General features: G+C 36.5%; 4 protein-coding genes across 4 annotated transcripts; 2 read left to right on the forward strand and 2 right to left on the reverse strand.

The window, feature by feature from the left end:
• The first annotated feature begins 81 nt into the window (after window positions 1-81).
• Window positions 82-2,506, forward strand: LOC21386391 (NADPH-dependent aldehyde reductase-like protein, chloroplastic). The gene is made up of 2 exons (XM_010088291.2): window positions 82-645; window positions 1,865-2,506. Exons 1-2 carry the CDS (start codon window positions 242-244, stop codon window positions 2,271-2,273), a joined length of 813 nt encoding a protein of 270 aa, XP_010086593.1. The 5' UTR covers window positions 82-241; the 3' UTR covers window positions 2,274-2,506.
• An 811-nt stretch (window positions 2,507-3,317) lies between these two features.
• LOC21386392 (vitellogenin-2) lies at window positions 3,318-5,493 on the forward strand. Its single transcript, XM_010088292.2, has 7 exons — window positions 3,318-3,880; window positions 4,125-4,179; window positions 4,266-4,340; window positions 4,444-4,535; window positions 4,848-4,929; window positions 5,017-5,100; window positions 5,242-5,493. The coding sequence occupies exons 1-7, from the start codon at window positions 3,492-3,494 to the stop codon at window positions 5,347-5,349; spliced, it is 885 nt and encodes a 294-aa protein (XP_010086594.1). The 5' UTR covers window positions 3,318-3,491; the 3' UTR covers window positions 5,350-5,493.
• Window positions 5,494-10,262: 4,769 nt separating this feature from the next.
• On the reverse strand, window positions 10,263-11,090 carry LOC112090945 (protein FAR1-RELATED SEQUENCE 9-like). Its single transcript, XM_024163470.1, has one exon. It carries the CDS (start codon window positions 11,088-11,090, stop codon window positions 10,263-10,265), a length of 828 nt encoding a protein of 275 aa, XP_024019238.1.
• A 96-nt stretch (window positions 11,091-11,186) lies between these two features.
• On the reverse strand, window positions 11,187-12,362 carry LOC112090966 (protein FAR1-RELATED SEQUENCE 5-like). The gene has a single exon (XM_024163536.1). It carries the CDS (start codon window positions 12,360-12,362, stop codon window positions 11,187-11,189), a length of 1,176 nt encoding a protein of 391 aa, XP_024019304.1.
• Window positions 12,363-13,860: the final 1,498 nt, after the last annotated feature.

A 13,860-nucleotide genomic window follows, 5' to 3' on the forward strand; every position in this document is an offset into this window, starting at 1 on the left:
TTTGGCAAAATTCCTAAAAAAAAAAAAAAAAAAAAAAAAGAAATGGAGAGAATACGGGGTAAACAGTAGTGAATATTCGTGGGTGGTGATTAACTTAACAAAAGTCATTTCCGTCATCCCTATCCCCTTTTTCTTCCCTGGCAGTGGCGGTGGCATGTATATGTGTATAGATAGATAGATAGGTAGATTGCATTTGCTGAAGCTGCTACCTTTACATCACCATATCTTATCCATCTACAATATGAATGCTTCTGATGAGTCAAATAGGGAAGGTCTGGGACTGGGAGGGAGAGTGGCCATCGTCACCGGAGGGTCGCGTGGGATTGGAAGAGGAATCGCTCTCCATTTGGCATCCCTCGGCGCACGCCTCGTCGTCAACTACACCTCCAACTCCGCCCAAGCCGATCTCGTCGTTGCCCAGATTAACCAATTACACTCCAACAATAGTGACGCCCCACCACGCGCCGTCGCCGTCGCCGTCCGAGCCGACGTGTCCGATCCGGAGCAGGTCAAGTCCCTCTTCGACAAGGCCGAGGAGTTCTTCGGTGGGCCACCCCACATCCTCGTCAACTCTGCTGGTGTTCTTGATCCCAAATACCCTTCCATTGCCAACACTCTTCTCGATGATTTTGATCGCATTTTCAGGTTTCACTCCCTATAACAAATTACATAATAATAAATTCTCTATTAGATGAAACAACCCATCCCACATTGAAGTTTATAATCACTTAATAGAACACTGTTATAAGTTTTAAAATCCGTTTAAAAGTGATTTTTTTAAAAGACTTATTTTGTGGTTTTATCTTCTGACATATATCCAAACTCTTTTAGAAGTAGATATATGTCATTTTTTTTTTGGCTTTTTAGAAGCCTTTTTTTTTGTGACTTTTAACTCATGACAGAACGTTCAAGTGTACTTGAGTAGATATATGTCAATGTTTTGTGACTTTAGAAGCCTCATTTTAGATTTGGGAAGCCAAAAACTGCTTTTATAAAGCTCTCCTTAATAGGCCCTATCTATTGTAGAGTAGTACATACATATATATATATATATATATATATATGTATATGTCAACGTTTGATCAAGTCGCAAAAACAAATATTACTGGGATGAGATGACATGTAAAGAAATATTACAATGAATTTGTTATGGCTACTCTACTTATATAATGATAATAAGTAGAGTTTGGTAATAGGAGTTGATGAGTGGTCAGTAACATTTCAATGAGAAATTTATTTATTTATTTGAACTCTCTGTATAAATATGGGTTGAGACAAGTCCTTTTCTTGACTTGTGCTCCTTCATAAAATAGGACACAATTCATGAGTTTGTTTGTTTATTATGTCTGTCTCCAAGAAATAGTTGTTGCCATTCTTTCTTTAGCTTCTTTGTTGGTGTTTTGTTATCTGAATGTGAATGTGAGATCCATCCATCTATTTTGTAGGTCTAAGTTGCTGTTGGTCCTAACTGCTCCTTTTAGTTACAACTTATTATTCTGAGATTCTGTTTGAATGCATCAAGTAATATTGGATCAGATTAGACAAGAGTCCGTTTCTATTGATTTTTTTTTTCATTTAAATCCCTCCTTTTTCTCAATCAATTATTATATTGCTCTCACGAGTCACGAGAGACTGCTGAATGGATTAACCATAAAACAACATGCTATAAATGATGAGAAACAATTTCAAAGAAGCTAAAGTTTACTTGTAGAGCTATTGTTCTTATTATTAGACTAAAAAGTAAATAGGTATCGAACTACCTTTCTTACTCAAATGACTTCTGTTTATTCAGACATTGTCGTTGTTTCAATGTTAACCTTTTTGCTCAAATTGTTTGTTTTTTTTTTTTCCTCTCTTTGCTTAGTGTGAATGCCAAAGGGTCGTTCTTGTGCTGTAAAGAGGCAGCAAACAGGTTGAAGCGTGGTGGCGGCGGGCGGATCATAATGTTGTCGTCGTCTCTGGTGGGCGCATTGAAACCGGGATACGGAGCCTACACCGCGTCAAAGGCGGCTGTGGAGACGATGGTGAAGATACTGGCAAAGGAGCTCAAGGGGACGAGGATCACTGCCAACTGCGTGGCGCCCGGCCCCATTGCCACGGAAATGTTCTTTGCTGGAAATAGTGAGGATGATGTGAAGAAGGTGGTGGAGCAGTGTCCCTTGGAACGCCTTGGTGAGGTTCAGGATGTGGCGCCTGTCGTGGGATTCTTAGCTTCTGATGCCAGTGAATGGGTAAATGGCCAGGTCATTCGCGCTAATGGTGGATATGTTTAGGAAACACGAGTTTGAGACACAAGCAGATATAAAGCTCTACTGTCCTATATTATATGACTTATCAGTTTGTGATTGTTGTGCTTTTGGCAATGAGTCCTACTTTTACTTGTAGAACTAGAATCCGAAAAGTACCTTTATGCTTTTCGAGCGAACTCATTAAGGCCCGCAAAAGCAATAATACTAAATTGGTGTAGGTGTGAAATCAAAAAAATAAGTTAAATGTGAGTTTTTGTTGTTGGATCATGTTTGTGTGCCGCTTCAAAACTGTGTTTGGCGTTTTTGTGTAGGTTGTACCGAACACATGAAAAAAAGATATAAAATTTTAGGGCTGCTCTTATGTCCGGCAGGAAACAAGGTGAGAGAGTCGCGGTGTAGCGAGTTGATTGATGGTTGAGGCGTACAGCGGCGGGGCTACATCTTGCAGATCACATGGTGGCCGGTTCCGCTTCTAATTTGATTCAACGTGCGTGTTTAATAGTTTGGGAAAAATCTAATAAAGGAGCATATAACTTTTTTTTTTTTAAGAGCATATAACTTATGCCATTTTTTTAAAGACTTTTTCTGCCCCGTTTCCCAGGATAAAATTTTAATAGAAGACACAAAACTAAGACTAAACATGCAAGTTTAGCAGGGTACATTCCCTAATTTCTCGGGTTTGGGTCCTTGTGAAATTTTATTATATATGTGAAAATTGTTGAGAAAGTGCATGTTTTAGATTTTCACCATTCATGAATATTCTTTTAATTAATATAATTATTTTACTGAAAAGATTATTTATTAGGGGCGTTTTTATCTCATTTTCTTATTTTATATAAAAACATGTAACAAATTTGTAGTTTTTTTTTTGGGAAAAAAATTTCGGAAACAGAAAATTGAGAATTTAAATGGGGTAAAAGCGAGAGTTTTGCACAAAGTGTCTGAGAAAGTGGGTAAGAAAAATAGAAATAGAAATAGAAGGAGAAAGAGAAGGGCATATTGGTCAAAAGGGAGCAATTGGAGGGGATATTAGGAGGGGGGAGACAGAGGAATATGTGGTAACGGTTACTTGCGTTGCGTGGTGGCGTTGTTGGGTTTGGGTTTTCGTTTTCCAGTTGAGTCATCATCTTCAATTAGTCATAGAACTAGTTTAGTTCTGACTGAGAATTGAAGAGATTTTTTTTTCTTTTTTCTTTTTTCTTTTTCTTTTTTTTTCGAGAGAGAGAGAGTTGGAAAGTGGAAATGGCACAGCTGAGCTTGATGGCGGCTCAACAAGGACGGGTGAAGTGGGTCTTGTTCTTCACTAATGGCAATGGCGATGGAGTTTCGTTTGGGCTGGAATTCCCAAAGCACCCTTTTCACTACTACCTCAACTCCAACCCCACCAACGTTAGAAGAAGAAGAAGAAGCAGAAGCAGATCCTTTTCACTCCAACCCCCTAATAATCTGCTCCTCAGATTCTCTTCTTCTTCTTCTTCTTCCTCCTCCTCCTCGAGAATTCACTCCTCCTCCTCTTCTTCTTCTTCTTCGAATAATAATAGCAGTTATTCGGATGACGAGGAGGAGGAGGAGGAGTTTGAGATGGACGAGTTGTCTTGTTTCAGAGGTCTTGTTCTCGATATCTCCTACAGGTGATTATATTTAAATGTATAATTGATCCTCTGTTTCTTTTTCTAATCTTAAATTTATGTTTTCCTATTCTCTTTTGTTGTCATCTACCCAGTACTGTTGGTTCATTAATAAGCTCATTTGGAAAGACAGAAAGAAAGAAAAGCATCAGACTTGTTGCTGTTACTCATTAATTTTGTGGAAACTGGAAATGCTAGTTGGTAACTAACTGATAATTAATTAATACTTAAAAACATGGATGGTCAGGCCAATTAATGTGGTGTGCTGGAAGCGTGCTATTTGTTTGGAATTCATGGAGAAGGTGAGTCCGTGGAGTAGTCTCTGGATTTCCTGCTGCATATACCCATCATAACAATACTCATGTTTTGTTGTTTTTCCCTTTGGCAGGCTGATGTGCTTGAATATTATGATCAGACTGTAAATTCCGCAACCGGATCTTTCTACATACCAGCTGTCTTAAGGGTAATAAATCTCCCTCCGTTTTGTTGAGTGTTTGCAATTATTATTATGTGAATGATATTGTGTGTTTGTTGTGGTTGGTTCCACTTGCACTTGCCATTTCCAGGTTCCGCATTTACTGCAAGTCGTTAAGAGAAGAAGGATAAAGAGCAATCTCAGTCGTAAAAACATTCTCTACAGGGACTCTTATACCTGTCAGTAAGTAGGCCTTTACCGATTTCACTGTCACAATTCACGTCACATTTATTTATTTCCAGGTTCCACAACTCTTGTTTTAACATTTACTCACATATCATAATTCAAAGGGGCTTTGCTTGTTCTCTCTCTGGTATATATAGGAGAGTGTATGTGTGTAGGCAAAACTTCCCCTGCACTTGCCAAATTCATCGTTTGTTTGCCTTATAATATATTCCACGCACACACACACACACATATATATGTTTAAACCTGAAGGGAGCCAGGGAGGCAGCTATACTCACTTGATTATGTATATATGTCGAAACAAAAAAGGTACTGTTCGTCGCGCGACAACTTGACTATCGATCATGTTTATCCAGCCGCACGTGGTGGAGAATGGAAATGGGAGAATCTGGTAAGAAGATTATTAACTGACTAACTAATTCCCTCCCTCTCCCCTGCGGCTGCCTGTAAATGTAATTACTCAAATCACAACTTACAGGTTACTGCTTGTGCAAAGTGCAACTCAAAGAAAGGTCAAAAAACATTAGAGGAGGCTAACATGAAGCTCAGTAAGCTCCCCAAGGTATAATTCTCTTTATTCATGACATCATAAAAGCTCAGTAAGCTCCCCAAGGTATATATATATATATATATATATATATATATATATATATATGTATGTATGTATGTATGTATGTATGCTTATGATTGATCCATGTTGCAGGCCCCGAAAGACTACGACATACTTGCGATACCACTTACAACTGCAGCAATCAAAATGCTGAAAATGAGGCGGGGAACTCCTGAAGAATGGCGTCAATATCTAGCATAGCCTTCAACTTAATGTACTCTGTTAATGTGGCACTTGTACATTTCCTGTGCTTTGTACCAGCTCTCTGATAATAATTCATTGCAGAAACATATCTAAGAGTTGCATGGCTTATAAAAAAAAAAAAAAAAACCACATATTTGACCATTGTTAATGTACTTAATGATCCTCGAACAATACATGTATACAAAGTGCTTATCCCATTTAATAAATATCCTAATATAGTGTTTTTAGCTAATTCGCATTTATCTTTTGCCCAAGTTCAATTGCTCCAAGCACACTTTCATTTACTGGCGGGCCGTCTCTTATTAGCCCCCTATCTTGAGGGAGGGGCAAGCATGCATGCTTGCACTTCTAAGCACTGTATATACTGATCGAGACTCTGTTGAATTCTCTCTGCTTGTTTACATGATCAAATTAGTCCATTTTGTCGCTGCCGCATCCGTGTTTGGTTTATTTATTTTTAATATTAGTAGATTTCTTGGTGTTCATACAAATATATCAGCATGCGTGTTCTTGATCAAGAGTTAATTTCATCTAAATTCCAATATGATCTAAGGCGCGTTCTTGGTGTTGGACCAAAAATTGCACCAACCACAAACATTAGTATTAATGATGACAACACGGGTGAAAGCTCATCGGAATTATTAAAAACCAGAGCCAAATAGGAAAGGTGCTCAACATATTTATTCAAAGGTTTATTTCCTTTCAAGGCACACAAGTGATTAATGTTGACATTATGTTACGTATATCTAGACATGACATGAAATATATATATATATATATATATATAATTCCTATTTATATATATGGAAGTAACCATTGGCATATAACAAGCTGTATATTGCTCTTTGACATATGAATGTGGAGTATATAATATCGATATACGGTGACAATTTTCACAAAAGAGAGTAGCTATATCAATTAACTTTTAGTGTGAAGAAAAGGCCAAAACAGAGCGTATAAAAATTATGGCTGACAATCCGAGTGGCGACAAGACGATAAGACTTAAAACCTATACGAAATTAGCGAGTTTAAATTTACTATAAATGAGTTTGGGTCATAATCGGGTTGACACGATTAATACGATTAATAAATGGGTTGGGTTAGGGTTGACATCCTAACACGAAGTGACACGAATTGACACGATTAACTATATGTGTCATCTGCAATATAATGATATGTGATATAACATGTAAGTTTATATAACATATTAAAAAATAATATTTCGGTCTCGTTCATTTTAACCGATTCGAGTTTAGAATTCGAATTTTGTTATAATAAAAAGCTATTAAAAATAGTCACCTTTAACTTTTTTACTGCAATAAAAAACTCTCACATAAAGTCACATTTCAACTCGAATTAAAAACTCGAATCAACGAATCTTTGTATTTTAACATATTAGTAGTCGGTCACTGAAGGCCGTTGTTATTTAACAATTTATGACAATGGTTAAGCAGGAATCCGACGCTTAAAGCTGATTTTCTAGGAGCGACTTTAAAAAGAAGCACATGAATAGTCAGTCATTCATTTCCTTTGTAAGGAAAAAGAGAGATAGGCAATAATATTGTAGGGGTCATGGAACGAAGAACTTGACAGTGTATTGGACAACTATCATGCCGAAGCAATGCAAACAGCCTGAAACTTTTGACTGCAGAACTGGATAGAAGTCGTCAGTATTTAGATGTGATAGCTGTTCAAAGTGGCTGTTGCTATTGGTGTATTTGACTCTTTGCTTTTGGTTAGGTGCCAGGATGGTTTATTTATTTATTTTTCGATCTATTCCATCTTTTGCCTACAACTTATGACTGCTTAATTCACAGTTTGTATACACTTATATTTATTCTTACTAACGCCTTTATTATTATTTTTTTTTTCCCACTTGCAGTCCATGATAATGTGTTGTTTGTTTTATTGGATTTGGCAATTATTATGCCATTGCGTGAGTTAGTTAGATATGTTAACATCAAGTTTATTGTGGCTTAATAGAATATATTATATTTTTTGTATAACTTTATTTTCTACATGTTGCACAAAGAATTTCTTTTCAAGGAAAAGTTACATAAAGATCATAGCTTGTTCATAATGTGTATTTAGTTGTTTTTGAATTCAACAAAAACTGTCAGGGAACAACTAAAATTTTGGATGTCGTTTAAACTTTTTTTAACAACGGTGGAAATTAATTGTTATTTAATAATATTTAACGTCAGCTATTTTTAACATCGGTTGTTTGACTAACTTCTTTTAACATTTTTCACATTGGTCAAAAATCATTTTTAAATAGGATGATTTTAAGGCCATGTTTAGAGTTGGTTTTGTTTTTGTTTTTCACGTTTTTTGAGAAAGAAAAATGAAAACGGAAGAGAAACGGCGTTTGACACAATTAAAGACAAAAAAGAGAAATGAAAACAATTTTTTTGGTTTAGTGTAAAATAGGAGATAAATAAAAAATGACTTTTAGTCATTTTTCATTTTTTGTTTCTATTTTCTCCTCTCTCGAGCACACAGAGAGGGTGAGAGACATTAATTGATTTTTTATACTGAAAATAATCTCTTGATAAAACTATCAAACACATTTTTAAAAATGATTTATGTCTGAGATTGAAAATATTTTCATTTTCATTTTCATACAAAAAATAAAATTATTTTAAAACGAGTTCCAAGCACATTCTTAATGTTGCTCAATACGATGTCCGTACAAATACATATGTTAAAAAGTCATTCACAACCGACTTTAAATTACATTTTTGTAGTAGTGGAGGTGTGGGGATTTTTTAATAACATCAAAATATAGGGTATAAAAATGAAAAAAAAAATCTATGAATTTGAAGGTGAAGGGACTTAAAAATGTCATAATTTTTTCATTTAATCATTAAAGTTTTTATATTTTCTAATTATTTTAAATATAAAAGTTTACTTTTATAACTTTCCAAACTTAATAATTCATTAGAACAAAAATGAAATAACATAATAGATCACATTTTTTGAAGGTAAATATACAATTGACATTAGCATTTGCATGAAGATGGTCTTACATATTTTTTAATGTCATTTACAATAAGATTTTATAAGATTTGTTACAAAGCTTTAATAACAGTTTTAAACACTTTATCTAAACTCAGTTAAGATTTTATTCTCATTTCAAATTACAATTAATTTGCGTATCTAAACACCAATTCGAATAATAATTTAAATCATATCACACAATTCCAACAGCGAACCAAACAAGGCCTTACCGTGTTGGCGTCGCATATCATAGCTATCTGCTGTCCGTTGCATATTTAAGGTAAATACGACCCTCGATTAATTAGTGAGTAAATTAACATTCCTACATGTAGTATACTTACGTGGTGATGACTGTTTTGACCAAAAAGACAATTTACATATATATATATATATAGGAATTTTCTCCAGTCCGGTACACGGACTGAAGCGGCAGTTGTACATTTGTCTATAAAATATGTATATTTCTTCTTTAGAACGTGTATATCTCCTCTTAAAATATGTATATATTATATATTTTACCATAAAAAGAAATGTACATATTTAAAAAAAAAATATACACATTTTAAAGAAGAAATATACGTATTTTATAGACAAATGTACAAGTCCAGTGCCGGACTGGAGACTTTGCCTATATATATATAGGTAAAGTCTCTGGTCAGGCACTTGAAAAGTGCCTGACTAGAACGGCACTTGTACATTTATGCTGAAGTGTGTATATTTATATGCGTTTCGTGTATATATTTATATGTAAAGATGTATATAAAAAATGATAATGTATATTAATCCTCAAAACATGTATATTTTATAGTAATAAGTGAATATATAGCATAAAAATATGTATATTGGCTAATTTGTTATATTTCATGTTAATGAACGTGAACGACAATGTATATTAATTATAGAAACATGTATTTTTGTAAGCAATAAGTAAACACATACAGAAATAAGATGTATATTGGCTAATTTGTTGTATTTCATGTTATTAAACGTCGTGTGGAAGTTTTTTTTTACGCAATGCTGTAGGAAACGGCAATATACATGTATTTCTTATTTAAATTAAGTGAACATATAACATAGCAATATGTATATTGATTGAACTTGGTTTGGAAGTTATTTTTGCTTGAAAAAGTCTTGTCATTTGAAGATTGAATATTGTTGTCGTTCTAACAAGCTGTAATTTGCTGTATGAGACATGTGGATCCGATATAAATAAGTGAATAACTGACAGAGTAATGTGTACAATGACTTAGTCATTGTTGTTCAATAAAGTTGTATTGTAGTTTGCTTGTACACTAAAAAAAGCATGCTGATGTAACTGTAAAATATAAGCTGTGTAAATGTTTGATTTGCGTAAAATTTTATTTTTGTAAGAAGAAGATATTATGAACGACCACAAGCATGATATTGCTTGCCTTTAGAGGTCGTGGCTTAATGCATGACATTGGCTTGATTTTCATTTGAATAAGTTCCTTCACTTGTTTGGACATTAACATCAGCTAAGAAAATAACTAATACAACATCGTAATATGCTAGATAATGTTGAAGTGTTGAAACAAATAAAAATGCTATTTCATTAGGAATGCTTAGTAAAGACAAAACAGATACGTCTTACTAATAGGACTTCATATATGATATTTGTCTTACTAAAAGGGACGCGTCCTACTTTTGGATGTAGTAAGTATGTGATTTGGATTGTTGTCCGAAGGAGATAGTAAATCCCTCGTGTTCGGTATTCATGTGAGGGCGGTAACACTGTTGGGAGGAGCTTATATTTTCCAAAGACATTTGTGTCGGGTGTGTGCTGTCGTCGTTCCCTTCTGAACAAATCAGCATGGTTTTGGCCTTGTCTTTCTTTAATGGACATGTTTGTTTGTTGTGCCCATGGCCCTTACACAGGGCACACTTCCTTCTTAATCTTTCCAAACCCAATTCTCCTGAGCACTAGGCCCCACTTGCGGCCGCCTTGCCGTTCCCTTGTTTCGAACAACAATAGGATCTTTTAGTACTTCAAACGGATTGATTTCATCAATAGACTCTTCTTGCACAAGAGGTGGCTCCCTTTCCATCAAGCTCTTAAATTTTAAACATAAATTTGCAAGTTCTGTTCTTGTTTGTTGGTAGAAATCCTCCACTTTCGTTGCATAGTATGCTACTTGGTTGAAGTCGGAACTGAGGGTTCCGAACCTAGTTAGTTCCAATATCTCCTGTGGGACCTCGTTATTACTTTGATATCTGGTTTGGAATTGGGCCTTTGCATGAACAGCCCACCTTGCCAAAACAAGCGAATCTGGAATTCTGGTTATGTTTAGAAACTTCAGAACTGAAAATATGTGTCTGCACGGATATCCATCAGTCTCGAAGAGTAAGCAATTGCACGTTAGATGACTGTCAGAGATGCGACGTATAACATTGTGCTCGGAGTCTCCGTTTGGGAACTTGATGATTGAGAAATTTATATACCCATCGATCTCATCAACTTGCCTAACAGTGTATGCATGTATGAGCTTTATTTCGTGAGAAACCTTTTTTGTATAAATTCTTCTCGTGAACAAAGAGGCAACATGTTGATAGTATGGGTTTAAAATATCTGCATGTCGCAAAGAAGGAATATTGTGTCGGGGGGAGAAGTCATCCTGCAAATCTTTGTGGTGCAGCTTGTTAATGGCGTGGTCAACCAAAGATACAAAGTCCGTGAGAGACTTCGTACTGTCGAGGAATTGTCTGATTGTTCTATTCATCGACTCGCTACGTTGAGTGGTTCGCATGCCTGCACAGAAATTGCCACGCAGATAGGTTTCGGCCCAGCTCTCCCCCTTTTCAAACATACATGTTGCCTAGTAGTTGTTCTCTAGTTCGTATGCCAGAATCAAAGAATGCCACCTATCGAGAAACTCAGGTTTGGAGTAGTATCTGTACATAATTTCCTTGAAGTCCCGCTTGAAGTTTATATCCTTCACATTGTTTGCTACGTTCTCCATTAGATGCCATCCGCATAGCCTGTGCTTAGATTCTGGAAAGACTTGCGCTATGGCATTCTTCATGGCATTGTCACCATCCGTAACGACAACTTTTGGCTTCCAATTATTCATTCCTTGGAGAAACATCTGTAGAACCCAGACAAACGTATCAACTGTTTCGTCGAGAAGGAGAGCAATGCCAAACACTATTGTCCTCCAGTGGTTGTTTACCCCAACTAGCAAAAGCAAAGGTTTGTGGTATTTGTTAGTCCTATATGTTGTGTTGAAGGCCACGACATCGCCAAAGACTGCGTAATCTCTCATCGAAACCCCGTCCGACCACATTATGTTACACAATCTGTTTTCTTCATCGGCATTGTAGACGCAGTAAAAGTCCTCGCCGTGGTTCCTCGCCAAGCACCTAATGTAACCAAGCATGCCATCTGAGTCCGTGATGTTTTGATGTTGGTCCTTTGCGTTGCGCACTCGCATTAGTTTGTTATGGATGTCCTTTTCAAGGAAAGGGAGCTTGTCGTGTCCCCCCGATTCTAATGCGATAAAGTCTATTATTTGAACATTTTTCATGCCAGCCCGTTTCATTGACTCACACCTTGCAACAACGTCATCAGTGACATTGCGATTTGATCTGAGAAACCTGATTTCTTGTGGTGACGCACATTCGTGGTTGTGGTTAGGGTTGAAATGTCTACATACCCACTTATTTGTAGTTTTGCTTCTTATTACCCGAATACTAGCTTCGCACCCACAACGTGTTTCAGATGCCGCCGCTCTTGAACGGTGTTCTAGTTCCAACCACTTCCGTCTCCTAAAACCTTGTCTCGAGCAGCACCACCGCCTACCCCAACGTTCACCGTCCTTTTCCTTTCTTGTACTATCTTTCCTGTAGCTGAAGCCTATATGTTTGGAGTATAACTTGTAGAAGTTATTCCAGAGTTCTTCCGTATCAAGTTCTTTCCCAAGTAAGTCTTCTGGTAGCAAATCCCAAGCCGTTTTTGTCAAGACTAAAGTGGTACAGAAATCTTGCCACTCCATACTGTACCGGTGCTCTAGTTGGAATTTGGACTAGTGTAGTGGTTTAGTCTGCAAATAAAGGAGACCAAGAGTGTATATAGTGCTCCCATTACAGAATTGTGAAAAGATATAAGTGAACATCCATAGACTCAATATTGCAACTATCAACTTGCAACGTTTTTATTGTTAAAGGACGTGTTTTATTTTGGCTAATGTCTAGTGTAGCCATGAATGAATAAAAAAATTCTCAACAGAGTTTTTGTGGAGAAAATGACTTTAAACTTCAAAATGGACATAACAAATGAGGAAACAGAGACAATGAGACTTGTGAATCGTGTTGTAAAGGAGCAGTGTACCTGTGGTAAACAGTCATTACAATTCAGCCCGCCTAGCAATACGATTACAACAGCCTTTGGAGACGGAAGTAATGCTCTAACTTTTAGAATCACTGCATGCTTCTCCGAAGTAGCCTCAATTTCTTTAGTTAATGGCCACACATGTAAATGGTGTTTACATGTTCTCCCACGGTTTATGATCACCTTTAAATGCAACAATTGGTTTGGTACAACCAATTGCGTTCATCACATTTATGACTACGTTTATGAAAAGTAGATACGATCGTTTGTGGTGTTGCTTTGTCATGTGTAGTACACCTATCCACATTGATAATGGCCAGCATGTGAGTTTGAGCATTAAATTCCACTTGCTTTAGGCGGCACATGGGCCGAGTATTCTAACGTGTTCCCAATTGTATCCCATATAATGAGGCCGATTGATTACTTTTGGGGAATTTAAACTTTAACCACGTACGAGGACAATTTTCTGAGCATGAAATGTTATGGTTAACATATTGTACATTACAAGCTGAGGACATTTTGAAAATATATGTGTCAAAATCAGGAGAACATTGTTTTACAATGGAAAGTGCAATGGCCTTTCAGAAGTTCAAGTTAATAAAAGTGCGATGGACATTGTCTTATAAAAGGAAAAAAAGACTTTCATTGCATTACACAAAAACCAAAACATGGCATGTCAATATGGTACGTCATAGGCTTTAACATGCATGCACTACTAATACCAAAAGTTCATGTGCATCACTCACATGAATATATGCTATTAAAGACAACATTTTTTTGATTTTAGCTACATAAAATAGTCGGAACGTAATGAACATAAAACATTTCGCTCGGATCTAGTCCAGGGGAATACACTCAACACACACTGGCTCACGTTTGGCTTCCTTCTCGTTCTCTTCGGTTGCATTCCCAAGGTCTTTCACTAGGCTGAGAACATGATCTTTGAGATTCTGGATATCATCTAGAAGGCTCTCGAGTTGGTAGCATTTGCTACGGGAATGTGCTGCCCTCCTAGCAATGGACCTTTGTAGGCGACGCTCAGAATCGTTAAGATTCTCTAGATACTTGCATCGTTTGCATGTCTCCATGACAAGACAGGTTTGACGGCGACGATGTGTTTTACTTGAAACACATGACTTCTGGTCGGACTTTGGGGACTCCTT

The sequence above is a fragment of the Morus notabilis genome, unplaced genomic scaffold (assembly GCF_000414095.1).
Source record: "Morus notabilis unplaced genomic scaffold, ASM41409v2 Scaffold2369, whole genome shotgun sequence".
NCBI classification, from domain to species: Eukaryota; Viridiplantae; Streptophyta; class Magnoliopsida; order Rosales; family Moraceae; genus Morus; species Morus notabilis.